Raw genomic sequence first — 25,524 nt, 5'->3', positions numbered from 1 at the left:
CTTGTTTTGTAAAAATTTTGAATTGCTTTTATTAATATTTTTCTACCACCGATGGCATCCCTAGCCTATAAAACACAAAGTGTTAAGAGTACAATGAACAGAAGATTTGAAGTCAGAGACTTAGGGTTGAGTTCTGCATCTATGGTTTACTTGGCCCAAATCCTGTGCTCTATGTGTAGATAATGGCAGCATTACCATCCACCCAGTGGTTCAAACTAGGAGTCATCTCTTCCTCCTTTGTTTTCCTTAAACCTCCAACTCCAACCGGGGACCCAATTCTGATGGCCTGACTCCTAGTATCTCTTAGCTCTGCCTCTTTGTTCTCATCATCATTGTACCTTAGTTGACCCTGGCATCATATCATGCCTGACTACTCCAACAGCCCCCAACTAATTTGCCTTCTTTAGTGTAGCTTCTGCATTGGCTCCAGAATTATCTTCCCAAAACATTACTCTTTTGACTTTGTAAGCAGTAGCAACTCACAGAGATTTTAAAAATACAACTTCTTTAGAATAGCATGGATGCTCTTTACAATCTGGTTGCAACTTTGTTTCCCAGGCTCAACCCTGTGACTTGTCAACATCTACCTGATGCTCTAGTCAATGGAATTTTCACCAGTCTCTTACCGTACTCCCAGATTTTTGCATATGACTTTTTTTTTTTCTGCCTGATAACTTCTTCCCCTTCTACCCTACACAGCGAATTCATTTTCACTTTTTGAGGTCCGACTCATTGCTGTTAGGAAATATTTCCCAAGTCTTCCTATCATCTTTCAGGGATTCTTTTGTGTTATAATTATTTTGCATATTTACAGTGAATGGTGAGGTTCTCAAACTTATTTCTCCTCATATCCCTAAAACTTGGCCAAAGGTGTGGTACATAATTAGAAGGTATTTGGCTTTAAAGTACTTTCTAAAAAAGTAATCTTGGGCAAATCTCTGCTTTTCTGAGTGTCAGTCTCCTCATCTGTAAAATTAGGGTACCACACTACCTGCCTCATAGAGTCGTTAGAAGATCAGACCAAATAATTTGCATAAAAGCACTTTGTAAGCCATACACTTTTGTAACATGTAACTTTTGACTCTAAAGTAGTCTATTTTCAGTTGACAGCCATGCCACCCTGAATAAGCCCAATCCCATCTGATCTCAGAAGCTAAGCGGGGTTGGGCCTGGTTAGTACTTGGGTGGGAGACTACCTAGGAATATCAGATGCTGTAGGTGTAAAAAATAAAAAATTAAGGATTGCAAGCTGACAAAGTCCTTGCAATCTGTGAGGTCAACCAAGGGCTGCCTCACTAAATAAATAAATAAATAAATAAATAGATAAATAAATAAATAAATAAATAAATAAATAAATATAAAGTGGTCTGTTTCTAAGTATCTATGCTTCGTGCTGGTTGAATTACATCCAACTCGAACACATTCTGCATCAGACTGGCTGATCAGTGTGGTGAACATTAAGGACCAGGAGCATTATAATCAACAAGATGTCAAATTAGCACTTTTATTGGTTCCCTTTCTAGCCTTTGCCCTCAGCCCCTCTCTCTGATGGCAGTGTCACTCAAGTGCAGTAACAAGAAGCTACAGCAGGGGGCCCCCCCTGAATTTTCCAAATGAAGTTCCAAATGAAGTTACTTCAACAACCTGAAGTAACACTTGGGAGTTCTCAAGTCAATTGTTTCCTTGAACAAAGCAATAGAGAAAACACAAAACAAGTCAGAAGCCTAGAAATAAAACCTTTCTTATATCAAACTACTGTCTGAGACTGTCTTCTTTTTTCTTAGTCTTTTGAAAAGCTAGCAGGGGGAATTATTAATCCCCTTCCACTTAAGGGATTTAGAACTATAACACAGTTTATCACTCAACTGAGGACTCCAATATGTTGTTTGTTATCAAGAGGTTTGAGCCCAGGTTGAGCTAAACAGAAGAGAAACCTAAAAATAAAAATATTTAATTACCATGTTCCCACGAAAATCCAGCAAATAGGAGAGGAGGGGGCACCTAAATAGATGAAAGTACATTCGATATTTTTCTTTCTGGAAAATCAGGTATAAGTTATAATGCAAAGAGGCCTAGATGAGGAGTCAAGGACTGATTCCAATGCTAAGTAGTAAACCTCTCACTTCTGCTACTTGTGCAATCACTCACCTTTAGATCTCAACTTTTTCACCCTTTAATGAGGTTTGAGGGTGAAGCTCTTTTTAAAAATCAATTTTAATGAGATATTATTTGCATATACAATTCACCATTTTTAAGTATAATTTGGTAAGTTCTGAAAATGCGTCCAGTCTTGGGACCACTACCATCATCATGATGCAAAAAATTTCATTTCCATCACCACAAAGGTTTCCTCTTGCCCCTTTGTAGACCATCTCCTTCCCTTATTCCTGGCCCTTAAAAACACAGATCTGATTTTTATTTTTTTAATTTTTTTAAATTTTTTTTTATTATGTTTGTATTTTTTATCGTTATGTCTACTATGAAGACTGATATACAAGTCTTTGAGTGAATATGTGTTTTCATTTCTCTTGGGTAAATACCTAGAAGTGGGATTGCTGGGAAGATAGTAGGTACAAATTTAATTTTATAAGCAACTACAACTGTTTTCTAAAGTGGCTATACTTTTTCTCATTCCCACTGTAGAGAGTTCCAGTTGTTTCACACACTTGTCAACACTTGGTATTATCAGACTTTTTCATTTTAGCCATTCTAGTGGGTGCATAGAAGTATTTATAGTGGCTTTAATTTACATTTCCCTAATCACTAACGATGTTGAACATCTTTCCTTGTATTTATTTGCCCTCTATATATCTTTATCAGTTAAAGAGGAGATCTTCAAACCTGTTACCTATTTTATTATTGAGTTGTTTGTCTTCTTATTACTGAGTACTTTGTATATTTGGATAAGTGTCACATGAGTGACATGAGGCAAGGACAAATATTAAATCTTAAGTCTTCTCAATTAAATGGATAATCATTAAATTATTTGTTGATTTAAAGAATAATTTATTAAAAGCCTATTGTGTGCCAAGAATTAATGATATTACCAAGACTAGACAATGTTACTGCCTTCATGAAGTTCACTTTCTAGTACAAAAGACATATAACAAGGAACCTCACAATCGATAAAATAATTATAGTAAATAATTTCAGATCTCTGTAAAGAAAAGGACAATGTGCAATAATTGAGACTGTCAGAGACACCTACTGTAGACAGGGATTTTCCAGAAAACTTTTTTAAGAGTTAAAATTTTGCCAACTCATGAAGAATAGGGAGAACTAGTCCCATCCAAAGCAGAGAGAGTAAAATAGAAAGTCCCTGAGCCAGGAAAGAGCTAGATATTCTCTAGAAAGTGACAGAAATCCAAAGTGACTGATGTGTGCTGAGCAGGGAGAACAGTGATACTGGAGAGGTAAGCAGGCAATATATGCAGGGTGTCAAATGGACTTAAAAAGAGTTCGGAGGCTTTGGCTAAAAATAAATAATAAAAATATGTTCAAGGGTCTTCAGGTTTGCAGACATGAAACACACTAGGCAAAAACCCAGAAGTGTTGCAAAGAGGAAAGAAAAGTATAAAATACATTCTTGAAAATAATCAGTCCTGCATTCTCAGCCCCAGGATGGGTCCAGGACAGTTATCAGTCAGATGTCATGCAGTCTGGATGATGGATACCAGCGATCTGGAGGATGGGTGCCGGGAGGTCTGGTCACACAGAGTTTTGAATGGTGAATGTCACGTGGTCTGGATATGAGTCCTTCAGTGGGTAATGAGAGGGCTATCTGGAGGTCTGATGTATATCCAGGCATTGACATAAGATTGGAAAGTTCAAAAGTTAAAATTTTCAGACTATTAAAACAGGAATAGAATTGTTTTTTTCATTCCTCAACCTACTTGATTTTAGTAAGTTAGCAACTTGACTATAGTGACTCCATTTTATTTCTTCACTGTATTCCTTAAAGATAGGTTATTGAAGAATTAATTTATCCAAAGTACGATTGGAGGCCATGAAAGAATTTCAAGTCAAAGAAGGTCATAATATGATTTACATTTTTAAAATCTCACCCTGGCTGATTCGTGTAGAATGGGTTGGGTATATAAGGTAAACAAGATTATAATTAGAAAGTTCTGCCAGGAGGCTATTCCAGCTGAAAAATGAAAGAAGAATGTCTTAGACTAAGATGGTACTGGTGGAGATAAATAGAAAGGAGTGAACAGATATTAGATCTAATTTGGAAGTGAAATTAAGAGTTGACACTCAAGTTTTTGACTTTAATAACTCACTGGATGGCGGGACCATTCGCTGAAATGGGAGCAAGCATGGGAGAAAACTAGAGAATATATGAATTTAAAAAATCATTAATAATTTTATTTTAGACATGTTAAGTTTGAAATGTTCATGAAAGTCCTAAAGGAATGCAGGATGAGGGTGAGGCTCTTCTAGCAAGAAAGACAGCCTAGGAAGAAGGTTTACTGTCAAGGGAAGACTGAGTCCCTGGGTGCTGGGGCAGGTGTCAAATGAAATAGGTCATCATCCTGAGGAGCACAAAGAAACAAGAACTAAGAACTAATGGTTCTATTTCATCTCATTTTAGCAAATATTTATTGAATGCCCATGGACTCACCATGAGGCTTCTTTCAGGTATTAGAGAGAGTCATGAACTTGAAGAAAGGAAACGTGGTTTAAAGTTTAATTTCTTTAATCTTTGTGTAACAGTTGTGAAAATTAAATGGAATAATTTGTGTGAAAGCATCTGGCTATATAAATGTAGGTTGATATTATGCATCACAGGAGCAGGTGTTATTACGAGCAATCAATATGAATAATATTGTATACCTGTAATATCACTTTCTGGAAACAACCGACGACTTTGCTGATGACTTAACATGATCAAAATATATGTATTTTACCCCGTACAGGCCAGCTCTTGCATCACCCAGGACCCAGGTGAAACAGATCAAGACAGAATGACACCAAGGAGACTGACACGTGTACGCTCGAGCTCCCATGTGGGTAAAGAACATACCTCAGAATCAATGGGTCTCAACAGATCTTTACTCTGATTGTATGTAACCATGACTAACAGATACTGGCTGCAATCTCTCTGTCATCGCATCCCAAACATATCAGAGTTATGTCTGTACATCTTGCATCTTTTACAGCCCACCTGTCAGCATTAGCCCACAATCCTGACAGCACATGCCGGTAATGGTCTGCTTTTCTCCCTATGCAATCTCATAGACTTGCTGCTTCAACAAAGTAAGCATTTTTTTTACTCCTTCGCTCTACCATGTAGAACAATTTATTTTTTCTCAAACACCATGTACTTTTGCATTGCCAAACATTTGTTTTCACAAAGGTTCCTTAGACCTAGGAGGTCCCCACTACTCACCTTCCTGCTAATCTACTATTCATACTCACAGGCTTAGATAAATATAAACTATCATTTCTTCTCAAAACACTTGATGGATTTCATTGCATCTTCATCTCTATTTTCCATTTCACTCTATTTATAATTTAATAAACTTATTCAACAAATATTAATAGAATGCCTGCTGAATATCAGGATTCTTTTAGATGCAAATGAGAGAAACTCAAATCCAAATAGCTTAAACAAACTAGCTCACCTAACTAAAAGTACAAGGGAAAATATGGTTGAGATCCAAGCATTCAAATGATGTCATTAGTATTCATCTTTCTTTTGTATGACTGTTTAGGTTGATTTCCCTAGAAATAGAGACTGAGATAGTGATTTATTGAGGGAATGCTCCAGGAAAAGGTGCTTGAGGGATGCAGGGAAAGAAAGTTAAGTAAGACTGTGGTCTCAGATGGAGGCTAGCTTCAGCCCTTTCTCATAGGGAAATCTGAAGCATAAATTACATCACAGAATTTATCCCACCTTAAGGCAAGAGGGTCTGCTTTTTGTACCGCTTGGCAGTTGGTCAAGGGCTATGGATGAGAAAGGGTTGTGCTAATCTTCCCCATCCCGCTCTGTGAAGAGGATCTAGGTGGAGCACCAAGAGCATCCACATGGCAGGCAGGATGGCTGTCAGCAACCCAAGATTCATTTGCAGCTTGGCCAACTCCAGAGGAAGGAGTCTTCCCTTTAAACCTTTGACCGAAAAGTTCTAGGAACAACTCTGACACGTGCAGCTCTTTTGCAGTACAGATGGGTTCAGAGCTAAGTAAACCACATGGAGTAGGTGCTTCAAAGGAAAAGGGGTTTTTTCATCAAAGAGGCAAGAAGGATGAGGAAGCAAAGGCAACCACTTTACCATGTGACAGAAACTGCTTGGGGCAAGGAATACAATGGTGAGCAAAACGCATATCTCTGCTGTTGAGGAGCACATCAGCCTTCTTTAGTACAAGCTGACTAACAAGAAACTGCAGTGAAGTGAGATTATGCTTTGATAGAGGAAGTATTGGTAGCTATGGATACATTACGTAGGAGGGGTCACCTTGGTTATCTTCGGGGCCCATATTTTATCCAGTTTTACATCTCCAGTATCCAGATAGTACCCTAACTATTGTGTGGACCAAATAAAGGTGGTGGCAGGGGGAGGTGTATGGAAAGTAACTTCACAGCATAATCTGATCATAAACTCCTAGCTGGGCAGATCATGGTGGGCAGTCATTCCCCAGGCCTGTAACTTCTCTAGTGAAAAGTTTTAACCCAGTTCTGTCCATAATTCTTGTGCATCTAGGTTAATAAACCTGTGAAATATGAGAAGTAATAGCCTTCGAAAGGAGTATTAACCCTTAAGAGAGTGCATAATTTTGTTAACTACCCTGTAATCCAATCCCCACTTTGCTTTCTCCAATCTTTCTTGATTTCAAATGCATAAAAGAAGCTGCAAAACTGTTATTCTCTGGGGTATTTGAGGTCTTGCTCCCTGGCCTATGTCATCAGTTTGGCTCAGATAAACTATTATAAGAATTTTCTACTGACTCGAATGTTTCTTTACATTAAGTGTTCAGTAAGTGAGCGCTTGCTGCTTAGTGTGTGGATTCAGGAGTTCGAGGAAGGAGTAGTCCCTCCCTGGGAGCTGCCTTTTCTGTCAGTTTATGAATTATGCAAGAAAATCACTCACTACTCCATGGAGACGCTATGCCTTTAAATAAAGCTATTTTTACATCTGACTCCTAATGACTTTTTGTCTATTCCCAAATTCTGAAATTGTTCTCAAAAGATAGACCTGACAACTTTGAGGATATTTAATTTCTCTGAGTTTAGTTCAACATATAATTCATTGATCATCAAACCTGTGTGTTAATAGAGTGTTAAGTGTTGCAAAAGATACAGAAATAATTAAGTCTTAATGCCAGCAAGCTAAGAACTTAGGACTGCTGCCTTGTAGGATAAATGTAATAGTATCAAAATTGCAGGTTTTAAAAATGTGCTCTTAATCATATTCGGTGTCAATGAATCTAGGCCAGGAAGACATAAACTCAAACAGAGAAGCCTTTACATAAGTGCCCTTAAGACAGGAGCAGCAGCAGTTGGTCATCCTTGACTTTTATCTCTGTTTTTTCCCTTCACCTCCAAGAACTCAAAGAACAAAGGAGTTCTCACCCTGATTTCCATTAGGGACTTTGGAAGGAAATCACTATTTTTGCACAGCTCTACAAAAGAAGGGCACGTGTAGCATAGTTAAGTGAGTTGAGTGGTCCCATTAGATAGAGAGAGGGTTCAATTTGCTCTCCCAAGAGCTCTGGATTCCCCTGTGGTGGGAACTCTGAGTTGACGGCCTGTTTTTCTGGCATGGTCTGTCATGGGCCAATAATAGCAGAAATAAGAATCTAGCAGCAAAGGCATGAAGAGGGTCTGATTGGGGATGTAGTAGAAACTGAGAGTGGAAACTAATACCTAGAAACAAGAGAAATGAAATCAGCAAGAAATAGGCCATAATTTCATGCTAAAGGTCAGGAGTACACCAACTATATCTGAATGGATGGCAGGCAGTGCATATTCACGGACCAACTTAGATGTGGGGCTTTTCACTCACCAATGTCACAAGATTTTGCAGGTCAAAACTCTCCACCAATACTATTTAATGTCATCTTGAAAAGAAAAAAGGCGAGGGGGTAAATTTAGAAAGGCTAAATTTAATTTAGCCTTTAAATGAGTGACTTGAACTTTTTATTTTATTTTTTATTGTGGGAAATGCACATAACATAAAATTTACCATTTTAACCATGTTCAAGTGTACAGTTCATTAGCATTAAGCACATTCACAGTGTTCTACAACCATTACCACTACTTATCTCCAGAACTTTTTCATCATCCCAGGCTAAAACTCTGTCCCCATTGAACAACAAATCCTGCCTCCAAGCCCCTGGTAACCACTATTCTATATTCTGTCTCTATGAATTTGGTAATTCTAGGTACCTCATATAAGCGAAATCACACAATATTTGTCCTTTTGTGTCTGGCTTATTTCACTTAGCGTAATGTCTTTAAGGTTCACCCATGTTGTGACAGGAATCAGAATTTCATTCCTTTTAAAGGTTGAATAATATTTTATAATATGCCACATTTCGCTTATCTATTCATCTGTTGATGGACATTTGGGTTGTTTTCACCGTTTGGCTATTATGAATAGTGCTATAAACATGGGTATGCAAATATCTGTTTGAGTCCCTACTTTCAATTTTTGGGGTCTATAGTAGAATTGCTGGACTGTATGGTAATCTCTGTGTAATTTTTTGATTAACCACCATGCTGTTATCCGCAGTGGCTGCACCATTTTACATTTTCACTAACGGTACATAAGGATTCCAATTTCCACACCCTCATGAACACTTGTTATTTTCTTTTTTGCCTTTTTTTTTTTTAAATAGCTATTCTGTTTGGTGGGAAATAGTTTGTCTTTGTGATTTTGTTTTGCATTTTCCTAATTACTATTAATACCGAGACTCTTTTCATGTGTTTATAGGCCATTTGTATATCTTCTTTGAAGAAGTGTCTATTCAAGTTCTTTGCTCAATTTTTAACCAGGTCATTTGTTTCATTGTTGAGTTGTAGGAGTTCTTCACATATTCTAGATATTGATCTTTTATCGGGTATATGATTTGCAAATATTTTCTCTCATTTTATGGGTTGCTTTTTCACTTTGTTAATAGTGTCTTTTGATGCATAAAAGTTTTCAATTTTGAGGAAGTCCAACTTACCTATTTTTTCTTTTGTTGACTGTGCTTTTGGTGTCATTTTCAAGAAGTCACTGCAAAATCCAATGTCATGATTTCCCCTTATGTTTTCTTTTAAGAATTTTATAGTTTTAGTTTTTATGTTAGGTGTTTGATCCATTTTGAGTTAATTTTTGTATATGGTATAAGGCAAAGACCCAACTTCCATTTTTTAATATGTGGATATTCAGTTTTCCCAACACCATTTGTTGAAAAGACTGTCCTTTCTCCCATTGAACTGTCTTGGCACCCTTGTCAAAAATCATTTGACCACGTACACCAGGTTTATTTCAATTGGTCTCTATATTTGTCATTATGCCAGTACCACGCTGTGTTGATTACCATAGCTCTGTAGTAACGTTACTGAATTAGGGAGTTCTAGAATTCTTGGTCCTCAGTTCTTGGCATCTGGTGACAATGGATTGAAGGCAGACATCTAGCAATTATAGCAAGCTAGTTTTATTCAAAGTGATTGAACACTCACAGACAGGAGAGTAGCTGCCAAGAGTGGTCAACTCTGAGGATAAGAGAAAACTCTCAGAAAGTTGAGTGGGCTGCAAAGAGGGGTCAACCCCCAAAGCCACCTGTATCTGGCTCTTTTATTCTGTCTACAAGACTTTGGCCTTCCCCCTGTTACCATAGCCCTTCCCTGACAAGCCTTGATTGACAGGTTTATTATATAATCTTCTCTTTAAACATACATGTAACCATAATGCACTCGGTTTGCTCATAAGGGGAGTCAAAACCGCAATGCAAATTTTTATAATGATCATTTAATGAAGCAGAGGTGAATTCTAGGTTACACCAGCTGTCCTATGTGCATGACTATGTTGGGGAATTTCCCTATCATTGCCTTGCTATTGTGTCAGGTACAACGAGTTAAGTCAAGGCTATTGTTTAAGGCTATTTTTAATTTTAGCTGCTCTGGAGAGGGCCCCTAGTGTAACTCCTACCTCAGGAAGTTTTAAAATTAGCAAGTGTTGTTTTACAACTTTGTTCTTTTTGAGGATTGTTTGGTTATTCTGGGTCCCTCGAGATTCCATGTGAATTTTAGATGCATTTTTCTATTTCTGCAAAATATGTCACTGAGATTTTTATAGAAATTGCATTGAATCTGTAGATCTTTTGGGGGTAATACTGACATCTTAACAAGATTAAGTCTTTTAATCCATGACTGTGGTTTGTCTTTCTATTTATTGGTGTCTTTAATTTCTTTGAGCAATGTTTTGTAGTTATCTCCTTCATGGTTTATTCTTAAATATATTATTTCTTTAAGTGCTATTGTAAATGGAATTGTTTTCTTAATTTTCTTTTTGGGTTGTTCATTATTAGTGTAAGTTAGTGAACTTGTTTTTGTGTATTGATTTTGTATCTTGCAACTGTGCAATTTTTAAATTTGTTCTAACAGTGTTTTTTGTTTGTTTGTTTTTTTGTTTTTTGTTTGTTTGTTTTTTGTTTTTTATTTTGGCATGTGTTTTAGGGTTTTCTATATACACAATCATGTTGTCTATGAAGAGAGGTAATTTTTCTCTTTCCTTTCCAATTTGGATGCTTTTTAATTTCTTTTTCTCACCTAATTGCTCTGTTAAGGACTTCTAGTACTATGTTGAATAGAAGTGGCAATATCAGGAATCTTTATTTTATTTCTGATCATAGAAGAAAAGCTTTCAGTCTTTCATCATTCAGTATGATATCAGCTGTGGGTTTTTCTTCTATGGCCTTTATTATGTTGAGGTACTTTTCTTCTAATCCTAGTTTGGTGAGTATTTTTATCATGAAAGGGTGCTGAATTTTGTCAAATGCTTTTTCTGCACATATTGAGATGATTATGTGTTTTGTACTCCTTTATTCTGTTAATGCAATGTAGTACATTAATTTATTTTCATATGTTGAATCTTTTCATTCCAGGAATAAATCCCACTTGGTGATGGTATATAATTGAATTAACTTTTAAACTAAATCAAATTGATAATATTTATAAACTTGTTACCTAGCTCTTGGGAAGCTTGAGAAGATCAAAATAATTTTAAAGACTAGAGAAACTCTATTTTTTCACATATAAATTATAGTACAAGTAAACATACTTTAATATACAGTTTCAGGATGTATATATATGTTAGCAGGTAGGTAGGTGGACAATATAACATAATTATTATAAGATGTATTCTGGAGTCACATTGTTTAAATCATGAGTATATAGGAGCTCTATGCATTTGCAACTATAGTTGTGTAATGCTGGGCAAGTTTTAAATTTATCTGCTTCAGATTCCTCTGTTGTAAAATAGGGATTAAAATAGTCCTCCTTTAGGATTGTTGTAAAGATTAAAGAGATAATGTTTATAAAACACTTGAAATAGTTCATGGCATATAGTAAATGCTCTTTTAGGATAACTATTATTATATTGTTGTACTCTGACTAATGAAAAATAAGTCTTCTGCTGAATCATGCTAAAAATCATATTGCTGAACTATTTAGTGGTAAGAAAAGCAGTTACAGTTGAAAAACTATAGGCAAAGACCTTTATACTAGATAAAAAGATTGTCAGCTTTATCATTTGTGAATGTCATCTTATTTACACCTGAAAAGAAACCAAGATTCCTACCCTTCAGTGCTCCCGCAGGTAAAAAGAAGTAATCTTCCAATCTGCAGAGATTGCATGTAAAAGTGTAGGAGTCTGACCTTGAAACTTCTTAGCACCCGCAGAAATAAGATTGTGTGCAGATTAAACAGTCACATCTACTTCTCCTCCCTACACCAATGGATCTGGTATTATTGTAAATCATATTTGTCTGTCTCCCTCACTTGAGCATACATTCCTCATGAGCAGGGTCTATGCCTCACCTTCTCTGTAATCCCATACCTTCCAACACGGGGCCTTGACCTCAGCAGATATGTTTTGAATTGAATTCCCTGCTTCTATTCTATTGACTTTTATTCTCTGCAATATAACATTAAGGAAAAAGCCATGATGTAAGAGATGTAGATTTAAATTTTGGCCATGTTTTCTCAATAGTTGAGTAAACTTAAACCAGTAACTTTATACGTCCAAGCTTCAATTTCTTAATTAAAAGATAGCAATAATATTTACCTCACAGGTACTGTGAGAATCAAATAAGACAAGCATTATATAAAGTGCTGTGCAAAGTGAGAATAGATCATCAAAAAAGCCTTATTTGACTCTGAATTTTGTTGTATTCATAATAGTCACCTCTTGATTTCTCAGTTCAATTCCTAAACTTTTTTTTCCCTGACAGTTGTACTCATTTGTCTACCTGCCATATCACCAATCTTCTTTTTAATTATTAGACTTCATTTTTTAGAAGTTTTAAGTTTATAGAAAATTTGAACAAATGCATAGAGTTCCTATATACTCTACAGTTCCCCCATTATTAACATGTTACTTTACTATGATACATTTTGTTATAAGTAATGAGCCAATATTGATACATTTTTATTAACTATACCATAATCTATTTCTTTAGTTTTCACCTAGTGTCCTTTTATCTATTACAGGATCTCATCCAGGACACCATATTAGGCCTAGTTGGCATGTCCCCTTAGGCTCCTCTTGGCCATAACAGTTTCTTAGACTTCCTTTGTTTTGGATAACGGTTTCGAGGATTACTGGTCACATATATTATAAGATGTCTGTTAGAATTTCCCTCACATTTTTATTATGATTAAACAGAGGATATGGTTTTTTGGGAGGAAAATTACGGAGGTAAAGTGTCATTTCGTCATATACTATCAAGAGTACATTCTATAAAAATGACTTATCAAGGTTGATGTTGACCTTGATCACCCGGCTGAAGTAGTGCTCATCAGATTTCTGTACTATAAAGTCATGCTTTTTCCCCCATTTCCATACTCTACCCTTTGGAGGAAGTTACTCTCTCTCTATATATATATTTTTTTAGAGCAAATACTTGATGTATGAGTTGATTCTATAAGGTAGGGATATATGTTATTGCTTTCCCTACCGAGAGCTCATTTTAAGAAAAGTTGTCTCCATCCACAGCCCCAGCTAAATGAACAGCAGACCAACGGACCGCGATTGGGACAGAGATAGCCATCTAAGCTTCAGTTTTTATTCTATTTAAACTAAATGATTAAACAATTTTTGTGATATTGTTGGCACTCAGTATTATTCAATTCTCTCAACTTTAAAACCCCATGGAATCTCTTTAACAAATACAGTTAGTTTACTTGATGCATTAAAATCATACTTTCTGAAGAAAAAGTTCTCAAAATTCTTGTTGACTTTTTAAATTCCTCACTGAGTGAAGCCTACTTATTTCTTGTTCATGGTTTTCAATATCCCCTTAGTAGTAAGATAACACAAATTGAAAGAAGAGCAAACAGTGTTATTGAAGTGCTCCTTGGCTTAAAGGAACTTGTTAAATATGTTAAAAAAAAAATTGATGAAAAATGTATCCCTTTAAGGGCCTGTTCTTAAAAGAGACAGTGTTGCTTAATAGCAGGAAAAGAAATTTCAATGTGAAGTGAACAATGATTATGGCATTTGCCATAATCACTATCTTTTCAAGTGGATTCCCCCTCTTGAATAATTTGATTCTTTTACATGGATATTCCTAAATACTCAGCCAGCATGGGAACAAATGAACTCATCAGGTATAGTGATGAAGAAGAGGGAAATCAAAATTGGTGAACAAATTTCTTTTTTTTCTTTGTCAGTAGATAACAATTTAAAAAGCCATTGATTAGGACATAAATTGTAATCTTGAATAATGAAAAGCAGTTTATGCCATGAAAGATGGTATTATGTGCTTTAAAAAATCAAATTTGAAGAGCAGTTCTTGGAGTTGTTGATTTTCTTCCAGTATATATTTAGGATATCAGCATGTATGATAATGTTGAGGATGTTTTCTCATTAATGTATATTCAATGCAGAAAATAATGAAATAATTTGGTTGTAGAAGCTATGTTACAATGTAATTAAAATATAGACTGTAACTGTAAGAAACCTTATAAGCTGTTAAGAAAAGCCCAATGATTAGAGAAATAAACTTTAAAAAGAGGTATGTAATTTAGATACTTATAACTTATTTCAGATAGACACAAATAATTTTTAGTATCAATATGTCTCATACAGTATTTTTCTTTTATCTCAGTGCATATATGCATAGGTAATTAGAAATCATTCTAATCGAACTAGGTGTCTTGTGGATTCTTTTAAATTCTTTTTTTTTTTCTAATTGTGGAAAGAACATTTAACATGAGCTCTACTCTCTCAATAAAACTTTCAAGTATACAATATATTATTGTTTACTGGTGTCTTGTGTTTTTATTTGCTGAATCTGACAACCCTATTAATGCCAGAATCTGAACTCAGGTCTTCTGACTCTAAACCTAGCAGTCCTTCCACTGTGACCTTTCTTCCAGTTGATTTCATAAAACAACAACCACATGAGTATGTTTGGAATTACATTTCAGTGACTTTTTTGCATTATATTGGTACTCTAGCCATCTGAAAAATGTCCCTGGAGGAGAAATATAGACTTTCATCTTCATGCCTCTGTTTGTACCCATTAGAGCATTCTTCTGTACGGTTTGTTAAGCCATGCTGGAAATTCTCTTCATTGTTGAAAGATGAATGCAATAGCATTCTAGGTTCAACCCTTAAAGCAGCTCTGTAATGTTCAAAATGCCACATAATCAACTTAGAAAAGGGATGCAGAAAGCTACAGACTAAAATTATGTCACCTTAATAGGATTCCTGAAAATAATGCTGCTATTGTGAACTGTGATTTTAATCAATACCATGTATGCAGATGACAAAGTGCATTTGTATGCATTATTCTATATGATCCTCATAATAAATCTGTGGAGTAGTTTATATCTATTTTCCTGTGGAAATTAAGGTTCTGTGATTAAATGACTTATCCTTAGTTGTACAATTAATAAGTGCCAGAGATACTGCTTTTGCCTTCATCGTCCATACTCAGGTCCTGAGCATTTCCACTGCACAGTGCTGCTAGGTGAGAGTGAGAAGGATGTAGTTTCTATTGCTGCTGGTCAGTTTGTTAATTTGCATAGGAGTCTACTCTCCACACTTAAAGTATTGTATTACCAGCAATACAAAGATATGCTTAAGTTTAGTTTAAATTTTACAATTCCTTGTACAATTATAACATTCAGAATGGATTTTATGAATATCGTCACTGCCTACTGCCTCAGAATTCTTTGTACTTCAAAGGACTGGGCAGGTAGATCTTGAAGGCAGAGAACTGATTGAGCCCAGGAGCTCAATACTCTCCACGTTTTTTACTGGGGACTCTTGGAGTGAGGTGGACCCATCCAAGGGGATGAGCAAGTGCCACTTTCCTTTCGGATTTTGATTTGACATGCATTTTTTGAATGCCAATTACATGCAAAACACTTTCACATATAATAGCTCATATCTGAAAGTTTGTAACTCAGAGGAGGGAAGGCCGTATTCTACCCTGAGATGTGAAATTTGAGATCTAAAAGATTAAAAAAGAATCTCATGAAAACAAATTTCAGAGAGAAGATTGTGATCAGGGAAGAAACTACTCTTTCTTCTTGGCTGGTTGATTTTTTTAAAATTGAATTTATTGAAGTGACATTGGTTAATAAAATTATACAGGTTTCAAGTGTATACAACTCAATAATACATCAAATGTATATTGCATTGTGTGTTCACCATCCAAAGTTAAATTTCCTTCTGTCACCATATATTTGACAGACTGGTTGACTTTAAATGCTCTGCAAGTCTTTATTGTATTAGACCAAAACCATAATTCAAGTTTCAGTGTCAGTTTCGCTAAACTAGGAGTGTGAGAAACCAGATCATTTGACTTAGATCTTCACTAATAGGAAAACCAATACTTCCTGTTTGGCTTTTTCCTCACACAATTTCAAAAACATAGGAAAGAGAATACACAGTCTATTGGCTCCAGCTGGACATTAGGAAGGAATATGAAAGACACTATAATTTTTTTCCTGGTGTCATATGTTATATATGATATTCCACTAACAGTAAAAGAATAGTAAAAGAACTGATAATCTGTGTAATTCAGAGGAAGATCCACATTAATTGAGAACATATTATTTCCAAATTGGAACATTTGGTCTGAAAAATGAGTACATTTATGGGACAATAAAAAAATAATATTTAGAATTAGGAATGATATCAATGGTCAGCTCACTGAGAAAGGCCACCAAAAATGTAAGATTTCACTTCTCGATTAAATTCTTGTGGCTGTCCATGTTCTTTACGGTTAAGAAAAGAAAAGAAAAAAGAAAAGAAAAAAAAGTTTTCAATTAAGCTAAATTTCCCCCTCTATTTCTTTGAGAAAAAGAGGATAAAAGTAGATGAAATCTCAGGGAGCTTTTGAATGAGGAGCACTCAAGGATTTGCTTCATTCTTTACTCGTGTCACAGAGAATGTTACAGAATCATCTGCATAACTAGAAATCTTTTCAATCAAATAAAGATCCAAAGGTTTTCCTAAATGACATCCTGGTCTACCCTGTGACAAGGCAGAGACATTCCTTTCTGTATGTAGAAAGATTGTCTCATTCCACACATTTACCCTCAGAGATGCTACCTACAGAGATGCCTCTGTCTAGGACTGTGAAGACAGTGTCATCTCCACACTACTCCATTCCACATTAACATGCAGAAGGCTGCAAACAGATGCCAGGATGGACATTTACCAACAGAATGGACAAAAAGCAGCAAGTAACATTTTGTTTGTGACTGTAGTTGCATATTTCATTTTCAACAGGCTACTCAGGTATAATGGATTCCAGGGTTTATAACAGCTCATGAATGAGAGAGATCAATAGCTTATTAAATGCTGCCTATTAGATAACCACACTCACAGTTTTAAAGCATTTTTGCTCATTGTCTCTAACTACAGACAGGTAAGGGGTTGGTGAGAGGGAGGGAGGAAAATTTTCTCTGACAGATCAAGAAGAACTCAGTAGCTCAAGATTCCACAGAGGAGCTTAAAGCAAAAGACCAAGTCAACTGTTAAGATAGACATCATCCAATCTGTCGACAAAACATGGAATTAGGAGAACTGTAGCTGTATTTCTAAGTCCTGCAAGTTTCTTCTTGATGCTAAGTCCTCAAATCCACACTAATTTTTACTGAACAAATAGAAGGAAAAAGTATCAGTCTCAAATTAAACCTCCCATAATGCAAGTGGAAATAATACATGGCCCTTTATCCTTCTCAAATGTGAGGGATACAGTAGGTTGTCTGATCCTAACTTCAGAATGCTTGAGAATGCTAAGAAAAGCTGAGCTTTTCAAAGCAAAAAGCTGTGCTCAGCCCTTCTCTCTGTCACTGTGACATCAACCTCTTGTGCCCACATAACCCGTAGCTTTCTTATTCCTTAAATGGTTTCTTTCTATCTTATTCATGCAGTCTCATAGCCTGATGGCTCAGATAAACCATGTGCCAAATCTTGGCAGCTGTACCTCTTCTTTGTGGGAAGGTCAAGTAGTCCTTTAAAAAATTCTAAAGAATACAAAAATATTACTAATGCATATATTGGTTTAGAGAGAACTACAAGATAAAACTCCTTCACACACACAAAAGCATTACACAATTTGCACCCAATCGACTTTTTTAAGGTCATCACTATTTCCCTTCTCCTTCCACCAGCACATATTCAGTCTTTATTGACTCCATGGCTTGGCACATGCTGTTCTCTCTGTCATTTTTCACCTTCTCTGATGGAAAACTCGTAATCATGCTTGAGAACATTTCAGTTTTTCAGTAAAACATCTTCCAACAACTCCAGGGAAATTTAGTGACTTCTCATCTGTGCTTTTATAAGCCTTCGTTCATATCATAACACCTATCAGTTTATATTGCAATTGTGTGTTAAATCTGAGGGCACAGATCCTGTTTTGATCATCTAGGGATTAGCACAGCCCCTGAGAGATAGTAGATACTCAATGCATTTTTTTTTTTAATGAATGAGTGTTGTCTAAATTGCTTACTTTATTTCTCTGTAAAATTAGTTTAATACTGTGGTTATCTTTAACATGGCAATTTATTCTTACATACTTGTATAGGAGGAAGACAGTGAATGTATTAATTGCATCACTCCTAGAAAGCTGTCAATTATGTCAACTTACCCAAAGAAGTAAGGAAAATCTACAAATTAAAATGTTAAACGTGGCTTTATAATAACTATGAAAAATGTGTTTATAAAATCATTTTCATTTTCAATTCTTCTTCTTCTTAACAGAATAAGTATAGCAAAAAGAAGATATACAAATATGTGTAGACTGCATCAGAAGAGGTCTTTAAAAAGGTCAAAACAATAGATATTTACAGTTAAAAGAGACCTTTCAGTTGTCTGGTTCAACCTTTGGCTATGTATGAATCTCTCTAATATCCCTGGTAAATGCTCATCTGGCTTTTACTTGAACACTTCCAGTGATGAGGAACTCAGTGCTTATATGGTATTTGATTCCTTATTTCAACAATTATAATATCCAAGTTGAGCCCAAATCTGCCTACTTGTAATCTTTAACCATTGAAGTCTGTCCTTCCTTCTTAAACCACAGAAAATATTCCTCCTTCCTTATGGTAGTCCTGTAAATACTTAAAAACAGCTAAATAGTCATCCCAGGACTTTTCTTTTCCAGTGTCATTCATCTACTTCTCGTATATCATGTTTTCTAACATTTTCAACACCTGGTTCATATCCTCCAGACATGTTGAAATTTGTCCTTAACCCTTCATAAATGGAGTCTGGACATATACTTCAAGTAATATTTTCCCAGTGTAGAGAATTTCCCAGAGCAAGACATCTCTAATTCTAGACTCCATACAGATACTGTTCAAATTGGAGTTTATAGAAGGACTATATTTCTTGGGGAAAACTAAGCTGATAAGAATCAAAATGGCTCTGGAGTCATAAAGACCTTTATTGAATTTCATTTTCTCCACTTTCAGACCTCAATTTCTTCATGTGAAAATGGGGCTAGTATTTAAAGGATTGCTGTGAAGATTTAGTGGGATAATGTGCAAAGTCTGGCATATAGTTAGTGCTTATCCAATGTTTTTATTGCAAATTAAAATGTGTGAATAAAATGTAAGTTAAATAAATTTTTGAATAATTTCACTTTTGAAACCTTTAAAATTTATTACGTACTAAGAGCATTTCTTAAAAATATTTTTAACAACTCCTTTAAGGAAAACACTACATCTTTTTTTTTTTCAAAAAATGACCAGGAATTATATGAATTAATGGAATATGACTTATAAAATAAGAATAACATGATATGACTCATTATAATCCTCATAATAATTATATCAATAATAGGGTGATAACAAATATACTTATTTTCAGATTTTACTTTCAAGTAAAGTGATGACTTTACCATGAATCTCTGAAATTAGTCTTTTTATAACGAACTCATTAATTCAGTCAGAATTACAATTCATTATTTGCCAGAAATCTTTGCAAAATCCTTTTCTCAGGCCCACATTGTTTTCCTTTTAATATCCAATTACCTAAAACTTAAGAGGGGCCCCTCCCAATGTGGGCATCTGCTTGTTGCTCTGATACTGTAGTTATGGTCCCGAGAATTGGGAGTGACATTATCTGTAACAATAAAAAAAAAAAATTCTCTTGGTGAGTGGAAGACCTATATATAAAAGTCACAGTTAAAGGTCTACAGCCCAATTCGCCAGCTTTCTCAAATTCACTCAACTTTAAGAAAGCATCAGCTGCTAACACACCTGAAAGAAGATCTTGTCTTAAGACATTGCATGGTGAGTAATCTTTCTCTTTTACATTTCATATGAGATTTTTTTTATATCAAGTAATTATTTAATGGGCATCATTTTCTGAAAATAACATGTTGTTTCTTCAAACTTCAAAGTAAAATGTTAAGGGAGGGTTTGAATTATGTTTAATATAAAATGCCACAATACAAAATAAAATGTATGCTACTAAAATCATTTATTTTTGTGATTAAAGTCTTTTGAGATGCCTGTTTTTTCTAAACTCATCTTAAATTACACAAAAAATAATTAAAATTTGGCATGATATGCTTTAAAGGCATCAATGAAATTTTGAAATAAAACAGCCTAATGAGGAATAAATAATTCTGACTTAAATAACCAATATAAATTTATTAAGTTAAATTAAAATTCCATTTTTCATGCAGAATATCCTTATCTAGGTTATTTGTTTTGACCTATAGAGAGCTCAGTCTATATATTACAGTTTGAGAGCCTTAGTTTTACTCCTGAATATTTATTCCCTTTACATAATGCCTTTTCTAATTTTCTATTCTAAAAATTTTAAGAGTGTTTTGTAACTGTTTTTCAGCTTTTTCATGACATTCTTGTAAGAAGCTCATCTCTATTAAGAATAAGAACAAGGAAGCAAAGTAGAGATGTTTGAAGTCACTAGGTGAATGTAGCAAAGCTAGAATTAGACACCACTACTCCTGTCCTCTAGCTACAGTGCCTTTTTTAAACATAAACCAAAATTGAAGAATACGCATTTGTCATTGTCAATAGCTTTATATTGCACAGTGAAAATAAATATAGATGATAATGTTTCTTATGCTATTTCTAAATGATGCTATTTCCCTTTAAAATATGAATTCATAACCACTCTATATGTATATTAAAAGAGAACATTAAACATTAAGAAAAACACTTTATAATAATAGACTTTGCAATGATTGAAGTGCAGATTAAGGTAAGACCATTCCGAGATGAAAAGCTTTATGAGCAAAAGAGAAAAGTACTAAAAATTATATTCAAACAAGATTGTTAATAAAATAAGCTCAAGAAATAATATAGACAAACATTTTGTATAAAGCCAAAGCTCTAAATCCACATAAGAAGTCATTAGATGATTTTTAAAACTTTGACCAATTTTTTTTAATGGTAGAAGTATGTGTTAATTCAGTAAAAATCTCTAAATCAGAGCCTATTAATTTGGTATTTATGGTTATTATTTCAGTGCCTGAAATGAGTTGACTTATGAAAAAAGAATCTAATAAGCAGTGTTAATAATTTACCTAAGAGGTAAAGTAGCCATTTCAAGCAAATTATAAGCTTTTAGCCAGAACTAACATAAAATATGGGAGGAAGTTCTAAAAAGTAAGCTTTTTCATTCCTCACATGGCTTAAAATCCATGTATTAAAACTTGCGCAAGAACTCTCATAAAATATTTAAGAAAGTAAAACTAATCTGTCTAATTTCTAGTCAAATTATGTATATACATAATATATTCTCCAAAAGTCTCCCATGAAAACCAATCCAGTTAGTTACTGTAACACTCTGTGTGCAGTTGTGTAGTTATAAATGTAAACAACTAAATTTAATTATATGGTTTGTAGTATTAAAAATATTTTTAAATACATGCATTTTGCTTTTCCTTTTTAGCGAAGATGTCTGCAAAAGAAATGGTTAAAGTAATGATTGTCATGCTTGCAATATGTTTTTTTGCAAAATCAGATGGGAAACTTATTAAGTAAGTACTGTAGCCTTTTCTGCATAGTGAGGGGATGGGAATTGGATTTCCAGGGTTGGCTTTATGATTGGAAGAGGGAAGCTAATGGAGTGGTCCTCTCTGTTTCTGCTTTCTACAGAAAGAGATCCGTGAGTGAAATACAGCTTATGCATAACCTAGGTAAACATCTGAACTCAATGGAAAGGGTGGAATGGCTGAGGAAGAAGCTGCAGGACGTGCACAATTTCGTTGCCCTTGGAACTTCTATCGCTCACAGAGATGCGGGTTCCCAGAGGCCCCGAAAAAAGGAAGACAATGTCCTGGTTGAGAAACATCAAAAAAATCTTGGAGAAGCAGACAAAGCTGATGTGGATGTATTAACTAAAGCTAAATCCCAATGAAAACAGATCAGAGTGCTGCTCTAGACATCATAGGGCAACAATATTACATGCTGCTAATATTTTCAAGCTCCATTAAGATCACCAAGTGCCAATATTTCTAATATCACCAAACTTTACATGTAATCAATTGCTAGCCACACTAGCTATAATTTTAATTGATTATTTTGATTCTACTTTTATTCATTTAAGAGCTCTGTTAATTATTCTATTACTACCGTTTATTCTTTTTAAAGTATGTTGTCACATAATTTATAAAAGAATAAAATGGCACTTTTTAACCTCTTATCTTACAATGCAAAATAAAAATTTAATGATCATCCTTCTAAATAAATGAAGTTAAGTATTTCTTACCTTTTTTGTAATGAGTAACACCAATAGGTTTAAGTTGATCGTGGCTAGGAAAGACAATGCAAAATGTTTTTATTCCAGTTTTATTGAGAAATAACTGACATACATCACTGTGTAAGTTTAAGGCATAGAGTCATGATGGAATGATTTACGTCCCTTGTGAAATGATGATCACAATAGGTTCATCTAACATCCATCATCAAGATGTTTTTTAATCATGTGTTTCACGTTCTGATATTTTGAACATCATCCTTTTAGTATTACCAAAGTACTACGTTGCCAAATCTCATAGTAGCTAGATACTATTATCCTCTTCATTTCAGGAAAGGAAATAAGATGCTCAGCAAGGAAAGGCAGAAAGAGGTCCAAAATTTGAATGCAAAAACATTTGCCTCTACACAAATACTGATCATATTTCTGGACCCCAAATTTCAAGGAATAGAATTTTCATATATTTTAGAATATAACTTGTCATCTGACAAATGTTCATTATAGGTCATGTACTATATTAGCCACTGGGCATACATGGGTAAGCAAAATGGACACAGTTCTTATCTTCCTGTGGCCTACAGTTTGGTAGGCAAGACAGACATTAATTCATTATTAACTTCGATAACTGCTATGAAAGAAAAGTACAAGATTCTTCAGGAGTGTAAAATACAGAGCCCTGTCCTATTTAAATCAATGCTGTCTAATAGAATTTCCTGTGATAATGGACAAGTTCTATATTGGGCTGTCCAAAACAGTGGCCTTGTGTGCCTTTAAAATGTCTCATGGCACTGAGAACTGAATAAGATCCCATCCGTGGCCTCAAAGAGTTTGTGTTCTAATGAGGGAGACAAAGCAGTAAGCTCTGGTTTTCTGGCCCTGTTCATTTTGAATTCTTTGCTTATTCTGATACAAATTCCTTGTTAGTCTTAAACGTCACAACTATTTTCTCCCAGTTTTTTCCCAGTATATTTACTAACTATGCTTAATTTTGATGGATACAGGTATCTCAATTTCTCACCTTATTGTTTGTATAGTAGGGAGTCTTATTGAAGAAGCCTTTCCCTAACCCTAGGTCACAAAGTTATCAAGACCACCTGCTTTAGAGGTTTACTTTTCACTTTTAGGCTTATATTCTTCTGAAGTCTAATTTTGTGTATGACAAATGCTATGTATGAACTTTATTGTTATTTTTTTCATGTGGACAGTGTTCCAAATACTATCTATCTAACAATTCTTTATTTCTCCATAGCTTTGTAGATCCATTTAAAAAAATCATACCTTGTTACTATGTAAGCATAGATTATTTTATTTTATTTTTAAAGAGTGAAGATTTGTTTTATCGTTCCTTTTGAATCAACTTTCAGCCAATGAAAGGTCATTCTCATATGGAGGACCACAAATCAAGCTTCCTTGACTTTCCTTCCATCTCTTGACTTAATCCTTGGACACTGTTTCTCTGAATGTCTCTAGTCCTATAATTCTCCTCTCTATGTGGCTCATATACAGGATACCTTCTTCCAAAATCCTCAAGGATTGAGCCTGTAAATATCCAACCTAGGCTATATAGAACTCTACAGAAATAAGTTCTTGGTTCCATCTCAGAGGTGGCTCCCAGGAAACATGCTAGAGGAAGAAACAACTTGTCCTTAAACTGTGGACCTCTCGGGCTGGTATAACTTCATTTAGAGCAAAGCCCAGTATTTAGAATTAAATCAGGTTTTAAAATCAATAATTTATTTTTGCAATTCTTATCCTAAGACTCCCTTTATAATAAAACAAAACGGATGGGTTTCTCAACCATATAAACTCCCGGTAACATCAGAAGAGCTTGAGAGCATATGATCCAGCAGTTTCACTCCAGATGCTCTTCTTTCTGCACAGAGATCACATGTCTTGGCCAAACTGCAACATCTGTAGCTTCTTTGTGACAGATCTTCATGGGTTGGATATTCTCACCCTCTCTTGGAATCTCAGGACAGAAGAGTGAACACAGAGGCTCTAAGGTAGATATATTAGTGAAGGTGCATAAATGGAAACTACCAGTGGCATTGAAAAATGAAATGGCCTTCAGGTCAATCTAGAAAAATCCCTACCTCTGCAAGTTTGGGTTCACGTGGTGAACAGTTCTGGCTTCTGCGCTAACATGACTTCATGTCCTCCTTAAGGTTCACAATCCAGAAACCCAGATCTGTAGATACCAGGAAAGGTTGTTCACAATATGCAGATTCCCCGAAAACATCCACAGCCCACTCAAGTGTTCCTCTGGTTCCTATCTCCCAATAGTGACAGCCAGAGATGAAGCAGGAGGGACCCCAGGACACAAGCAGCAGAGATGAATGTTTTGGCATTCTCTAGTGGTCTGGTTTGGACCTACCTATATCCAATGCTCTGCAGGTCATTAAGAGAATGTGAGGAGGTCATTGTCTGTGGATGGTTCAGAGTCATATTTACATGGCATCTCAGCAACCAGCAGCACATGCTCATCACAGACATCATCACTTAGATCTCAGCCACTAGTATTCGTAGGGCCACACTAGTCTGGATTCTTTGGATCCAAAGATGTCAAGACACTGGGGAAAGTGTCTTGATTTTCCCTCTCCAGATGCCTGAGGAGGGTGAAGCAAAAGTTATATTTGCAGAATATCAAACAGGGACCTTGGGAATAATTTAGGGAGATGGAGCATACTGATCTTTTTCTGAGTTTTTCTGCCATGTCCACTATTTTAATGTGGCTGGTCTCAGTTTTCTGCTTCCCCGGGGTACTGTAACTTCTTAACTGGACTGTAGACTTCTCTTAAAGGTATTTTGCTCTGTATATCATTGTTAAAACAGTGTTTCTGTTAGGAACAGGGGCTAGGACTTCCTAGTCCATCATCTTGCTGATGTCATTAACATGGGTTTATTTTTGAGCTCTCTTTATTCTATTAATGTGTTTGTTTCTGCAATATAAAATACACACACACACACATCCTTCTTAGGGGCTTTATTCTATCATACAAATTTTACAATGAATTTGTTGAGTTACGTTTATTAAAAAATCCAGCTGCAATTTGGGCTATTATATTAAAATTATATATTATATATTAATTTTAGGAATCATTGCTATCTTTAT

The 25,524-nt window shown here is 35.2% G+C and overlaps 1 protein-coding gene and 1 pseudogene across 1 annotated transcript; both read left to right on the top strand.

Annotated features, from left to right (window-relative positions):
- The first annotated feature begins 1,102 nt into the window (after positions 1–1,102).
- Positions 1,103–1,221, top strand: LOC118603686 (annotated as a pseudogene).
- Positions 1,222–19,905: 18,684 nt separating this feature from the next.
- On the top strand, positions 19,906–22,127 carry PTH (parathyroid hormone). Its single transcript, XM_036221766.1, has 3 exons — positions 19,906–19,972; positions 21,606–21,693; positions 21,812–22,127. The coding sequence occupies exons 2-3, from the start codon at positions 21,611–21,613 to the stop codon at positions 22,071–22,073; spliced, it is 345 nt and encodes a 114-aa protein (XP_036077659.1). The 5' UTR covers positions 19,906–19,972; positions 21,606–21,610; the 3' UTR covers positions 22,074–22,127.
- Positions 22,128–25,524: the final 3,397 nt, after the last annotated feature.

Source organism: Rousettus aegyptiacus, unplaced genomic scaffold (genome assembly GCF_014176215.1).
Source record: "Rousettus aegyptiacus isolate mRouAeg1 unplaced genomic scaffold, mRouAeg1.p scaffold_m13_p_5, whole genome shotgun sequence".
Lineage (NCBI taxonomy): Eukaryota > Metazoa > Chordata > Mammalia > Chiroptera > Pteropodidae > Rousettus > Rousettus aegyptiacus.
This window is presented reverse-complemented; position numbering and strand designations above follow the sequence as displayed.